The sequence below is a fragment of the Cryptomeria japonica genome, chromosome 2 (genome assembly GCF_030272615.1).
Source record: "Cryptomeria japonica chromosome 2, Sugi_1.0, whole genome shotgun sequence".
Taxonomy (NCBI): domain Eukaryota; kingdom Viridiplantae; phylum Streptophyta; class Pinopsida; order Cupressales; family Cupressaceae; genus Cryptomeria; species Cryptomeria japonica.
Window position 1 is genome coordinate 328,624,493 of NC_081406.1, and position 14,656 is coordinate 328,639,148.

The 14,656-nt window shown below is 42.0% G+C and overlaps 1 protein-coding gene across 1 annotated transcript in view; it reads right to left on the reverse strand.

Moving 5' to 3' along the window:
* Nucleotides 1-11,402, reverse strand: part of LOC131033854 (15-cis-phytoene desaturase, chloroplastic/chromoplastic) — a 297,259-nt gene extending 285,857 nt beyond the window's left edge. Inside the window, exon 1 of the mRNA XM_057965148.2 lies at nucleotides 10,652-11,402. Within this exon, the coding sequence (XP_057821131.2) occupies nucleotides 10,652-10,837 (186 nt within the window). The 5' untranslated portion in view covers nucleotides 10,838-11,402. The remainder of the gene's footprint in view (nucleotides 1-10,651) is intronic.
* Nucleotides 11,403-14,656: the final 3,254 nt, after the last annotated feature.

A 14,656-nucleotide genomic window follows, 5' to 3' on the forward strand; every position in this document is an offset into this window, starting at 1 on the left:
TCTCCTTCTCTCCTCTCAATCGTGGTGGTTAACCAGAGATTCTAGGTTCGATCCGAACTTGCGTCCCCGAAACGACTGGGAGTATTTCTCGAGCAGAGTCGCCATTTGTTGTGCGTTGCACACGCTCCCTGTCGCCGACAGGGTCCCCTTTTCCTGTTTTGAGTTTTCGATCGTTGTCCTGAGGATCCAAGCAGAGTTTCTCGTGTCTCTTCGAGCGAGTTCGTGACCAATCCGTAAACTGATTGACGTTGGAGTAATGGACCAGTGAGTCCTCCTGACTGGTCCAGCTCTCAGGCGTGAATGCCAAGGGCTTTGTTCCAAAATTTTGAATATTGCCTTGGATAGGCGTAAGTTGGTAAGAACTAACGAACTCCGCAAAGCCAGAGCTATAAGGCCGATTGCATAAAGTTTGCTACCCGACCCTTGCAAGGTTTGGGCAAGAGATGATTTTCGCCTCCTAAAGGATCAAATTGCTCGGCCGAGTCCCTCGGTATTTTGATGCCTCCCAAGGCCAGATTTGTGGAGTTTGGCGAAGCTGGTGGGAGGTCCGACATTCTGTGCAAGTTTCCAAAATTCTCTAAAGAGCAGATTCCGCCCCCCCCCAAGATCACAAAAAAACGATTTTCGGACCTCAGGTCCGAAGTTTTTAATGAAGGCGGAATGTTCTGAAAAGGATGCATTAGGTCCGAAAGTCCGAAAGACACATAAAAACCATTTTCGGACCCCAGGTCCGAAGCTTAAATCATGCAATATTTTGAAACAAATGGTGCTTTGCTCTGAAAGTCAAGTAAAACATTTTCGGACCCCTGAGTTAAAGTTTATATCGCGAAACGTTTAAAACGGACCCCAGGTCCGAAGTTTAAAAAGCAAACCTTTATTTTCGGCCCCCCCGAAGAAAGTTTTAACAGAGGGCGAAAAACAAAAAGGGGCGCTTAGGGTCCGAAAGCCCGAAAAGGCGTTTAGTTCCCAATTCTCGAACCCCAAGTTCGAAGTTAGCGCGACGTCTTTTAGAAACACCCGAAGTCACTTAAGGCGCTCACTTTCGGACCCCAGGTCCGAAGTTCGTAAAACGCAAGGAGCTCATTTTCGACCTTAGGTCCGAGGTTGCGAAGTAAGTTAAAACGCGTTGAGGTCCGAAGTTTTAACGCAAACTAAAAGTTTAAAGCGCAAAGCAAAGTTAAAACGCGTTGGAGTCCGAATTTCGGATCCTTTAGGAAAGCTAAAGTTTATAACGCGAAGCCGAAGTTTATAACGGAAGAGCCGAAGTTTTAAACCCCAAAGCCAAAGTTCGCATCGCGAAGCCAAAGTTAAACCCAGGTCCGAAGTCGCGAAGAGGAAGTGCGAAAAGTTTTTAAAAACAAAACCCCGAAGTTTGGACGGGCATTCAGCATAGACGGCGAGTCCTCCGAGTCTTCCAAATTCGCCAAGGCTTGAACGGGCTCTGGGATCTCCAAGGTTTGCCAAGGTTCAAAAAGCGCTCCCAGCTCCGAAATTCCAAAGTTGCCAAGGCACGCAAGGTGAGCGCTCAGGTCCGAGTTTTTTTTGAAGAGCTTCAAAAGATGTTCCCAGCTTCAAAAGTGTCTCCAGCCCGCCTAAACCCCAGAGACTTCCGAAATTCGCCAGCAGGTTGAGATCTCCATGGTTGCAAATAGCGTCCAAGCTCCGAATTTCGTGCAGGCCAAGTGAAGCCAGGTTAAATTCCGAAGCCTCCAAATTTGTCAAAATCCAAAGTTGAAGAGAGAATGCAATTCAAAATTTGAAAGAGCTCTCAAATCCGAAAACAAGGAGGTAAGACGCCGCATCACCCTCCCCGTCGACCATTTAAATTCATATTGCCAAGGATAGAACCATTTAAAATTGATAAATCCTCTTTCATCCGCCAAGCCGCGAAAATTTAAATCAAAAGGATAACCATTGGGATTCAAACTTTGCAGGATCGTCCGTTCACTTCACGCGACGAGGTCGGGTAATCTCTCGCCATCCGCTCCCATCAGGTAAGCACGCTTTAACGCGTATGGTCATTTGAAATGTGTAAATCAAATAGGCGAATGCTTGAATTCTTGAAGTCTACATCTCTTCTTTGTAAAGCGTTATTCAAACATTCGAAATTTAGAATTCACTCCCGAGGTTTAGCCAGAAACTGCATCTCTTTTCAAATTCAAATTTCTCATGTTTTGCCTCTGTTGAAAATTAATCCAAAATCCGAAAGTGATAATGCGTAGTCGTAAATCTTCAGGAATATGATGCTGTTAAAGTTAATCAAGTTGTTAGCTAAAATGATATTTAAGCTAATCCCGGCCTGCTGAAACCCTTCTGTTGTTATCTAACCCGCATTATCGTTCTTGTATCACCATGTAATCCGCGTCTGGCTATGCAGGATAAATGCCTAAATCGGCGGCGGAATCATCAAAAACACCCGCTGCAGCCGAAACTTCACGAGCATCCAAATCAGACATCCCGCAGAAAGTTGAAAGAATGAAGTATCAATATCAGAGGGGAGGATTAAGAGAGTCGAAGGTTCAGAGCGTCTGGGACAACATTGGTGACACCGACCTTGGCCACATTGATATTCAGGACTTCAGGAATCGGGTCTTCTCACCCAACGCATATGGCAGGCCTAGGCAAATGCTGGAAAGTGGCATCGCCCAAGCAGCAGGTTTTCCTCCAGCAATCCAGAACTATGAATTAGTAGTGGAGGCTACTCGGCATTACGAACCAAAGTCCAGATTAGTGCTTCTGGAAAATATGACTATCGCCGACTTCTCCCCTGAGGCTATCGGTGATGCATTTGATATCCCCTTTCCAAATAATCCCATAGCTACAACAATGGACGAAGCACAAGGGGCATATGATATGAATCCAGCCCGATGCAGGGCATTGATTAACGAAGAATGGTTCAAGGAGAAAAGGCCTCCGAACACCAGGATTGTGAAAAAGACCCCCAGAAGTGACTTTCATAATGAACATGGGGACATGGTCACCTTACTCAGCCGAGTCATGGGACTTCCTAGGTCCAGCTACTTTGAAGAGCGGATGTTCTATTTTACAGAGCAGGTCTTTGCCGGAAAGTCTAAGTTTGACTGGGCCCAGATCATAAGTGATAACATCCACGCTCAGCTGATTGAGCTCGAAACGAAGAAGTACTTCACCATGACCTCCTATTTGGTCTATATGTTTGCAAAGAACCAGCCACTGCCAGGGTTAATAATGAAAGGTGAGATCGGGAATGGGCCTGGTCAGGTGAAGGTCTATGATTGGTACCCGCGGCTGCATTACCAGGATATAGCTCAAAGGGAAAAGAACAGCCCGGCTTACGCGGTTGGTCAGTACGAACGCGTCAACGACGCCTTCACAATGCGCCTGGTCAGGCTAATGCAGGGAGGGTTACACATAAGGCTCTCGGAGCAAGCTACCACCTTAGTGCAGAGGTATGGGGCCTGGTTCATTCAGTTCCCAAGGTTCTCCTACATCCGAATAGCTGGCTTCGATGGTGCCCCCCTTCGACTTCCGGGATACCCAACCGATAAAGCAGTCCTCATGGAGGTGGCAAGGCAATCACGCCCCGCCGGCATATTACTACGGGAGAGCAAGCAGGCTGGATTCACATTTCCTATGATCATAGGCAGCCATGACGTCCAATTGAGAACCCCCACCCTAGCAGAGGATTCCCTTATAGAGCTAGCCTCTTATGGCCTACAGGAACATTTCCCAAGGAAATGTTTTGATCATGACAATTTGGCGAAGAGAGCCTATGGTAGGCGCTACAGAGCAAAGGAGTCAATTGAAGACTATTGGAAAAATTGCTTCGATGACTACGAAGTCAGGCGACGGGAATATTCTAGGTTGAGTGTGCAGCAGATGCGACTCTTTGAATACCGTCAGGTCCCGGATCAACTCACGGACTCGGGGAACTGCCTCCAAGTCCGAGAATTCGAGGCAGTAAGACACCTCTTGCCAGGCGTTGATTGATCTCAAGACCCAATCACGGATTTCGAAGCAGTTATGGTAGCCCCGGCAAGATACACAGATCAATGGTTGCATCTCCAGATCAAGAGGCTAGTCCATGAGGGGGTCCAGTTTACTTACCATTTGATGGGCAATCTCGACTCTCAGTCTTCCGAAGACGAAAGGACATCAGCTGAGAAACCAGAAAAAAGAAAGAAAGCTAAGGCCTGTAGAGGGACTCGGACGTCCAAAAGAACAAGAAGGGAGAAGATTCCCATAAGGAGGCCAGAGGCCACTTCATCTTCAAAGGACCCCAGTTCGTCCGACGACGCCATAGAATTGGATTGCGTACCTGCTCCGCCTTCCCAGAGCGACATCGATGCATTTGAGGCCAATGATCCTCCTGCACCTGATATACCGGACACCGAGCCAAAGGGCCCCAGGTCAGCCAAGTTGGGTGACCAAATAATGGAAGGAGAAATCCCATCCACCCAGGGGATCGAAGTGCATGAACCTACCCAGCAGAGCCGTCACGAATTGCTACTCCTCAATACAGCCAAGGACGACTCGACTGTCGAAGGGGAACAAAGAACAGACGAGATTCATGAGCTCGAGAGAACCGAGGAGCAACCTTCACAGGAGGATGTTAGACAATTGTTCAGTGAAATAGGGGAGAACTCAGATGCAAGCAAGGAGCTTCCTCCTTCTTTCACCCCTCAGATGGCGGGGCAGCTGCTAATTTGTGATCAGCCGGTTGAGAGCATAGGAGAACAGGGTGCTAACTTAACCCTATCCTCAACCCAGACGGTGCCTCAAGAGTGGTTGATCACCAGAGCTCAGCGCAGGGCCGCCGCCAAGGCACCCATCGATCTAGAGGACATCTTCTCACGAATGGATCAAGCAAAAGCTAAAGGGAAGAAGAAACCAAGAACATACTCTAAGGTAACCAGGGATGAGCAAAGGAACCGCACTCTTCATATTGCCACCCCGCCCGTGGACAAGCCAGCAGATCAAATAACACTGGCAGATTATAGCATTACGACTGTCCCCATCGGACGAGCTACAAAAGAGCAAGAAAAGGAGGAATTTAAGGACTCAGTGCAGAACATACTCAGACAGCTCGAGGAAATCACTGCCGAAAAGGATATGTATCGGGCCCGTGCTGAACAAGCCGAGGGATACATCGATAAGCTCCTACGGCCATTACACAACCCCTCTGAATCCCATATTCCCCCAATAGCATTGGCACAAAGGACCACCACTGAATTTGAAGGAATTCGGGATACCGCAAAGGCCGTCAAGGAATGGATGTAGGACATCAAGAAAAAGGGAGAACAGATCCTTAGAGAAGTAAAGGAAATGGCTCTCCATCGAGAGCTCACTCTAGTCAGGCTGTTGGAGGTAAAGAGGGAATCCCTTCACATGCACGAGGTAGCGGCCTCTACCCTTCCCCTCATAAGAGCTCTTTTCTGGACGCATACACAGATTCCCACACTACCTGACATCCTAGATCCCCATGGCATCAGTGTTCTCAAGGAATGGTACTGGACCGTCACCATGAAGAACGAGGCCCAGGAAATTATTGACAAAGAAAATGACGCATGTGAGGCAATTCTGGGGAACATGCAAGAACTAGGCAAGACCATCCTCCGATCAATGGTTTCGGGGTGGATAAATGACCTATCCGATAGTGTAATCCGGCCGGATTGGGAAGAAAGGTTGGGAGCAGATAAGGTTTCTTATTCCGTTGAAGACTTGAGTTTTGCTGGTCAGTTCCATTCAGACATATTGTGCTTCGAGCGTAATCGCTCCAGCTGGAAGGACGATTTAGGGCACGTGGACCAGTATCTTGAGGGCATGCAGTACAAAATTCACCACCCTCCCATGCCACCTTTTAGCCTCCTCTTCCAGTTATGTATCAATTTTCAGGAATATGTTCGCAAGGAACGAGCGGCAGGTCGTGATTTATGGCGGGAATACCTGCATGACAAGGACCAGTTTCTAAAGAAAGAATGTGAAACCAAAATAGAGAAAGTAGTTTCTCAAAAGTGCCTTTTTCCCTCCAAATCTTAAAAGTGCACTTTTGTCCCAAAAAGGTGACAGTTGACTTCTGGTCAACAAATTGTAAAACTTTTATACACCTTTTTTTTGGATTATTCCAATTGTTGTAATTATCCTTTTTTGGTAGTTATTACTCCCTTTGGGGGTGGTTGTTGATATTTGCCTCCCATTTATGGGTATGGGCAGCCCTTGCTTTATAGATGAATCTGGGCCACTTATGAAGATTTAATCCAAGGCATTCATCTTTTTTTGAGGCCTATTTAAGGGACTGGTTTTCCCTCATGTTGTAAGAAGTTCTTGGATTGTTGCGAAAGCTCTGAAGGAATTTGCAGGAATTAATACAATGGATTAAAACTATTTTCAAGTCTCCTTGTGAGTGCATGGTCTCCTTCTTCACTTAATTTTGAAAGCTTTTTTAATTATGTCTATTCATTTTGCGCAGCAGCTTTTTTAATCAAGCATCTGATAGAGCCTTCACAGTCCATACCATTAGAGGATAGCTGATTGTTTTTCCTTTCCGCATGGTTAATCTGGACTATTTTATGATTCAGTTCGGTTATCAAATATATATATCATGAATGTAGAAGTTCTAATATCGTATTGGGTAATGTGAAAATCTGGTTTCTCCTTTGAAGATTGCACTAAGTTTATGCAAACATTGCGTCTGAACGACTGTTGATGCCTAATTTAGTTTCCTGGAGGTGTCTGTCTACTTGATTGAATCTGCTGTCCTAGTTAGAATTTTCAGTTCATCTCTCTCCCTATCCTTCCTTTCTTTTCTCCCTATTTTATCTTTTTTTAGAAGTCTGCAGTCCTGCTAAATCAGCTTCAAATTAACCAACATCACCTGAAGGAAAACCGTAAAAGGTCCCCGGGAATTTATGCATAGAATTGCCAATTAAACGTAAGTCCCCTTGTGTTTCCAGCATAAACACATCAAGCCACTGAGAGATCCTGCAGTCAAGACCTGACAAAAGAAACCTTGAGGTAGTCTCCTTTGATCAAACTTGGAAAACAGCATTAGAGACTTCCTTATCTCAAGAGAGTAGGATAATCAGTCGGCTATTCTATTCTGCGTTGGCCGTATGGAGTTTGCAGCAATGCGATTTCATCCACGTCAACAGGTTCCCATTGAAAACCCATTGTTTGACATGGGTGTTGAGAAGATAATTGACAATCCTCTTTTTGAGTTGGATGATAGAACAACTCACGATTGTAGCATTCCAATTGGTGAAAATAGCAAGGTGTGGGATCCAGGACTTCAATTGGAGTGTGCTTTCCAGCTTGGTTTTGATTCATGTTCACTTTATGAGGTGATTGGCTACCCTCTTGGGATGCCATTAGATATGACATATGCAAATGAAGAGATAGATGGAGGATGCATTTGGAGTGATATGAAAGTAGGAGGCATCATTGTTCGTTACAACATGATGAGTTGTAAGTGTGGTCTTGAGTTTTGGAATTGGCCAACAAGTGGGACACTTCATACCAAATCAGAATTGATGAGTAGTCTTGCATGCCTTTCCTATGTAGTTGGAGATGTTGCTTCTTCATGGGATGAATTGATTCATAGAGACTTCTACACTTTATATTTTGAAAGGTTTCCAAACATTGTTCTTAAGCTTGTTGGAATTTTCAGAACAGCAGTAAGGAAACGTAGTTTCCAGCTTGTTTCTTATGTAGCTTTGGAGAAAGGATATAAATAAGAAATCTATATACTTGACAATCCATCCCTCGGATTGAGTAATGTTTTAGCATATACTAGTCCTTCTTTGGGGTTGGTTTTGAAGTCAACAATTACTCCTTGTACCTTAGTCATTAATGCTTTTATGGATGACCAATATGAGGTTACACAAGAAGTCACATATTTCGTTAATGTGCATGTTGATTTGGATCGCATTTGGAGTTCTAGTGTGCACCTTTCTAGGTATGCAAGAGATTATTCTTGGTTGGCTATCCTTGCTTGGCATTTTCAACAAGAATTGATAGAGATTACTGAGAGTCATAGGAGTGACCTTTGGAGTGATAAGGATCAAGATTTCAGACTTAAAAGTGTTGTTCCTTTCTTTACTAGCCACTGTGTGTTCCCATTGTTTCACCTACAGGTGGATTGGAGAGAAATCTTAAGTAAGGGGATATTTCATAGTGTAGGACAAGCCCTATCGAGAGGAAGAGAGAGGCCACGAGGAGGCCAAGTTTGTAAAATGTTTGCAAAGTTATTTTGTTTTGAGACTCCATGAGCATGTATTTTATTTATGTTGAAATCAATGTTGTGAAATTGATTTAATAAATCTGAGAGTCTTGTTTTGTTTAGTGTTTGAGTGTTTCAGATGAAGGCAAAGATTGTTCATGTACTGCATCACAGTCTTATCATCTTCACTTTCAGGTGCTCTCCTACGAGAAAACCCTCTTCTAATTTCTTCTTGTAGGGCTTCAACCTGCCTACTGAGGGCTCTAAAATCATCAATATGGCTAGCATCTGTGATTCTGTAGGATTTCTTCCTCCATTTCTAGTTCTAACTCTACTCCAGCCACGTGGGATTCTTGCATACATATTCACGACATCCACAAGCTTGATCCTAGTGCAAACTGCCTCCTTCTAGCGAATCTTCCTGCACACTCAGAATCTTCTGGCTTTGATACCATTTGATGCAATAAAATCATACACAGACCCTATCATAGAAACAAAGATTTGAATTCAAATGAAATGCTAAGATATAGAAATGGAAGTCTGCAAGATAAAACTCTATATAATTTCATTCAACACCTTCAAAATGAGACAATGTCTCTACAAATCTGCAAATACATATGATTCCAACCTATGGACTGATGAATACAGTCCCAAATCTAATGTGGTCTGCTCATAGACCTGCAACAAACAAATTATTCAACTTCCCACACCAAAATTTACACCCAGCTTTCCCCCTTTCTCTCCAAAATCTCCCTCTCACCCAAAACCTGGGTTCTTTTTCTTATTCTTCTGAAAACCCTCCCCCAAAAACAGAAAATCAACTCCACATACTGCTGTCCTCCAAAAATGCTACCACAGCCCCTACCAAAACCCACTCAAAAACTTCCTAAAAAGAAAAACTAACCCCCACACTCCTCCCCTAGAATCACATTTGCTAATTTAGAGTCTTACGGGAGACTCCACTACTCTGAGGATGTCAGGCTTATTCTTAGAAAAACTCTCCACTACTAACAAAATAAAAGAAAAAGCCTTAAAGAGCTGGCAACGGTTCCGACGCCTACTGAAGGACAATTTGAATTTTGAAATTTGGTTCTTCTTCAACGTGGATGCCTTGCATCAAAACATCTCCTCTTTGAAGGAGATATCCAGTGGGCATCCCCTGTCTACAGGTGATGGTGATGGCACAGCAAGGGGGCATTTTCCCAGAGTCCCTGCATCCTAGAGTTGTCCCCAAAAACAGCAGGAATTTGCGGGGATGCATCCCAATGGAACACTGAGTAAAACAGATTAGTAGAAGAAACTAAAAATATACAGATATCTACAACTAGTTATTTGCGATGTCCATTTAACGTAAGGATTTAAACAATAAAAAATGCTGTCACCAAACTTACACAGTTACCTCAAGTTACAGTTCACATTTATTGGTATCAAATGACAGAGATTTCAGCTACTGTCAAGAATGATATTAAACTAAGTAGAAAATTCAAAATATGAACATGAGTTTTGATTCTATTAGAGGTAAGTAAACTCGTAACGTCACTTGAAAGCCAAACTAAAGAATCTATGGTGAAGACCTGCAAGTGAGAAACCACTGGGCAGTTAGCCATTACAGACTGCTCACGCACCTCTAAGATCTTTAGTACATTTAGAAAATAGGGAAAATATGAGAATGCACTGCAAAACATATCATGTGTTTTCATTTGCTTTTATGGAAACAACCTTAGCTTAAACAAGGAAAACATCAAATTCTACTAATAGTTTCTTCCTTCTTGAACAATAACATTGTTTTCTGTTTACTTGTCAGAATCTGGTCAGTAGCAGTGTAATTCTACTCTTAACCGTTGTAGGACTCTTTAAAGTAGAGTTCATTTTCTTTCTTCGAAATCAGAAAGCGAACTTCTTTTTTGGAACCGATTCAACAACTGATTTATTCCTCCCTAAGAAAACTATTTCGTTGAGCTTACAATTAAAAATCTTACAAGTTACCTCTTCAAAATCTATGTTAATGCATAGAGATTCGAACTATGGATTCAATGTATCTCCCAAAAATTTGGCCAAATTGAGATAAATTTGAACTAAGCTCACTCATGCGTCATGCTTTGACACGCTGATAACTCAAATCAAAAATCAACGAAATAATAAAAGCTGTGCAACTGAACGCAAAGAAGACCACCGCCGAGCAAAAACCAACAAAAAAATCATTGGAATTGTTGGAGGAAAAAAGTTATGAGTTTTGTCCTATTTACCATCTTCAATGGACTAAAATTCACTAAATTACTCCACTCTCAATCCACAACAAGCACGTACCAAAAATTTTGCACAAGCATATCCTAAAACATTTGATTATCTTATAACGAAATCCACAAAACAGTTCAAAAAGATTCTCATAACTAACTATTCTTGCCCCGAAAAAACAGAGTATTTCATTCACAGGAATAGTCATGTTGTAAGCACCTGCAAAGGAGCTCCAAATTTCCTACTAGAATTACTTCTTTTACTGAAACACGAAACACGAACAGCTCGGCCCAAATAATCGCTCCTCGCGATCTCAAATGCCTCTTGACTGCCGCATTTGAAAGCTGACACACAAAATGTTCCACTCCGGGACTTTGAAATCGATGAAAAACCAACCCCTTGCATTTCTCCTCCGATCTGCCAAAACCTAACAATGAGATTCCTACTTCAGTACTCCGCTAATAAATGTAAAGCCACATAGTCCTGCTCCTCCTCGCCACTAAGTCCAGCTCCTCCTCGCCACTCTCTGCCGCTACTAATTTTAATAGAAATTATCACAGAACATGGAGCAGAGGACTTGCTACAGCACAAACTCTAAGTAAATCGGCCCCTGGATATTCCACCAGAATTATCACGGAACTTCAAACAATTTTAACGGGATCGAAGCCGCCAACAGTGAAGAATAACTTCAAATTTCAGGCTTCAATTCATTTTGTTTTTGCTTGTGCTTATAATGTTTCCTGAGCGACGCGTAAGATTCGAACCTAAGAAGCGAGGCGTCGTCTGTGTGTAAATTGTGATCGTTTTATCTTATCGCATCTGCGAAAGGAGCGGGTGGCATCTCCGGCTTGGCTACTCGACAATACAGACATAAAAATGATTTTTGAGTGAGTGGTATTGCCTGTTGCAACGTAGGTGTCAACCAAACGAAAGCCAGTCCATTATCGAACTACACATTATCTGCCCCTTAAAATAATAGTGCTTCGTCTTTTATGGCCCATGTCCAAGGAAAACGGGAACCGAATATCCCTTACGTTCCATCTCGGCCGGGTGGATGGAATATCTGAAAATGAAAGGAAGGTTGTAAAAAGAGGAGAAGAAGAAGAAGAAGAAATTTTAACGTTCACGAGACTAACAAAAGTTTATGGGACAAACCGTCACATCAAATTGGCTTCCGCAATTCCAATTTCTTCTTACGTAAGGTGATGATGAGCGCCCCCAACTTCTCCACTAACCTCTCATTAAATAAATTATACTAAGAGCCAACTATCAAGATATTCGCATAACTATCCATGCTGTCCTTATATGCATCACATTCCAAAATGAAATGTTTTTTAGTTTCCACCTCTCCGGAGGTACAAAAAAATACACACTCTTTTTTCCCACACTTCTTTTGGCCTTTTCCAACTCCCAGTTTCTGAACGAAGTTGATGAGAGTTAGTTCTAAGTTTAGCAATAAGAATTTTAGCTTTCCACGGAATATGAGCACCAATGTACACTTTTTGATGAAGGTCAAAAGTGGGATTGAACTCATTGATATAATACTGCTTCTTTCTCCCTAGTCCTTTACCCCAAATGCACTTACAGAACTTATCCATCACAAAACTCTTGATCTCCTTGCTGGTCGTGGGACAAGCATTCAAGTATATATTCCATTTACTCATCCAAGTTTTGTTTTGCCGCATCCAAGTCTTCTTTCTTTTGCACAAAACATCGCTGAAAACAATATTAGGCCATCTATTTTCTTTCATTTGTTGAATTCTTTTTAAGTACCTTACTAGACATAGTCATTGTTTCAATTGGGGCAGCCCCAGTTTCAGCTAGCATGATATCATAAGGAACCGTGCTTTTGATATTGAACTTGCTTATAATCAAACGTTTCTGAATTTGCACAATTTGCCTCCATTGTAAATCTGAAGTACTACTAGCCCACAATTCACAACCATAAAGAACCACTGGAAGCACAAGAAGCCCAAAAAGAGTTTGGGTAGTGTTCCAATCCCACAACTCTGCTTCTCTACATCTATTTTGAAGAGCATAGAATGCTTTCCAACCTCCCAAAGTCCTCTTTTTTCTACAACAATCCCAACTCAAGTTTTTGCAAAGTCAATTCCAAGATATTTGTAATCAGTGACTTCTTCAAGGATTTTGTCTTCAAAGTAAAACTTATGCTGGTTTTGTTTTCTTCTATTAGAGAAAATCATGATTTTAGTTTTGTTGATATTGACTTGCATCCCAACCACTCTGCAGAATCTTTCAAGAACATAAAAGTGCTCTTGAAGGCCAATAGCAAATTTAGCAATCAAAATGAGATCGTCTGCATAGAGGAGAAGCCTAATCACATGCTCTCCCAAGTGAATACCATCGCCATCTTGTGAATTCAGCCACTCTTCAAGCTTGTCAATGTATAAACCAAAGAGGGTAGGGGTTGGGGGCACCCTTGTTTGACCCCAATATCACTCCTAAAGCTCTCAGAGATGCCAGTTGAGGTTCTGATTTTAACTTCGACCTCTTCATAAAGCCTATGGACAGTCGCTCTAAGGTGCAAAGGAATCCCAAGTTCCTCAATCCTGTGTCAAAGCTTATTTCTAGGGACCGTGCCAAAAGCCTTTTTGAAATCAACAAATCAACAGAAGGCTTCTTCCTTTTTCTCCCAAACCTTCACAATGATATGCCTCAAAGTAATACAGTGATCTACTGTGGAATGCTTAGGCCTAAAACCAGCTTGTCCCTTTACACGTTTCTCTTCTACTTCTGCCCATTTGCTAATTTTGTTTTCTATCACGCTACCAAAAAGTTTTGCAAATAGAGGATTAATCATAATGGTCCTATAGTTGGATGGGTTGTTGACATCACCACTCTTGAAAAGAGGAATAGCAAGGCTAGTTGTCCAATCTTTAGGGAAGCCACGTTGAATGATGCCATTGAATATTTTCATAATGTGCGGAGTGAGAGTTTTCACACCCCATTTTAGAAACTCAACTTGAAGCTCAAACAAGTCTTTTACTTTTCCAACACCCAATTTTTTAATTCCTATCTCTATCTCTTGTATGGTGAACAAATTTGTCACAGTATTGACCCAGGGGGGGGATCAATCTCAGAAACCTGTTCATAAAGTTGCCTTGCGTAGTCAAACCATTGAGTAGATGAGATATTATTTACCATTTGCTTCTTTTGCGGTTGAAGCCCTTTCCAAAATAACGAGGTTATTTTTACCAAGGAAAATAACTTCCTCTCTCCTTGTGATCATGTAATCAGCTTTTTTTCTTTTTAAAATTTGCTTGTAACTTTTAATGCTTAATTCTGATTTTTTTTCTTTCAGAGATTTCCTTGCCATTTTACATTCTTCGTCAAACCAAGCATTGACCGGAAAACAATTTGTATCTGATTTCTTATTTTTTGCTCTCTTGCACTCTGCTAGTGCACTATGAATTAAATTGGTTAACTCATGACTATGCAGCCCGTGACACGAAATTTTCTCCTTCTTAAAAAGCCTCACGAGAGTTATCTTGAAGATATCACAGTTTTTTTGGGTCAAAAGAATTTTGCCCTTTGACTGAAATTGAGGAAGAAATTGAGAATTCATCCCTTGTCGTTGTTTTTCAGCCCAAGAAAAACTTAAGTAAATTGGTTTGTGGTCTGACTTTAAATCCCTATGCTTCTCACTGATCAAAACTTCCTCCATTTTCTCACATAAACTGTGAAAGCCAATTGCATAGTCCACAACGCTTGCCCCATTGTAAGTATTACATGTGAAATTTCCAGAATTTTCCCATTTGCTGATACCATTGCAAATGATTAGATCGAAAGCACTACACAAATTAAGCAATTCCTCTCCACCAAAGTGGTTGACACCTTTGTTGTCTTCTGAAACTCTAGTCCATTGATGCTTTCTTAATTCAGTGAGCCAAATAGGATTGCAATCTTCTGAACAACAAAGAATGCTAGCTTGTTCACTTGCAGTCCTAGCATTAAAATCACCTACCAAAAGGACTTCCCCTTGCTGGATAAAAGTTGCAATGTCTTTCTTTAGGGCTACAAAGGGGTCTTTGTGGTCTATTGATGGATTGGAGTGTAATTATGTTAATATTGTAAAAGTAGAATCTTTAATAGTTATGTTTGAGGAATGGATTGAAAAAATATGAATGTTCTATTTTGATTGGTGCATGAAATATCTGAAAGGAAAGTGATAAAAAGAAAATACGTATGGATCTAAGTGTAATT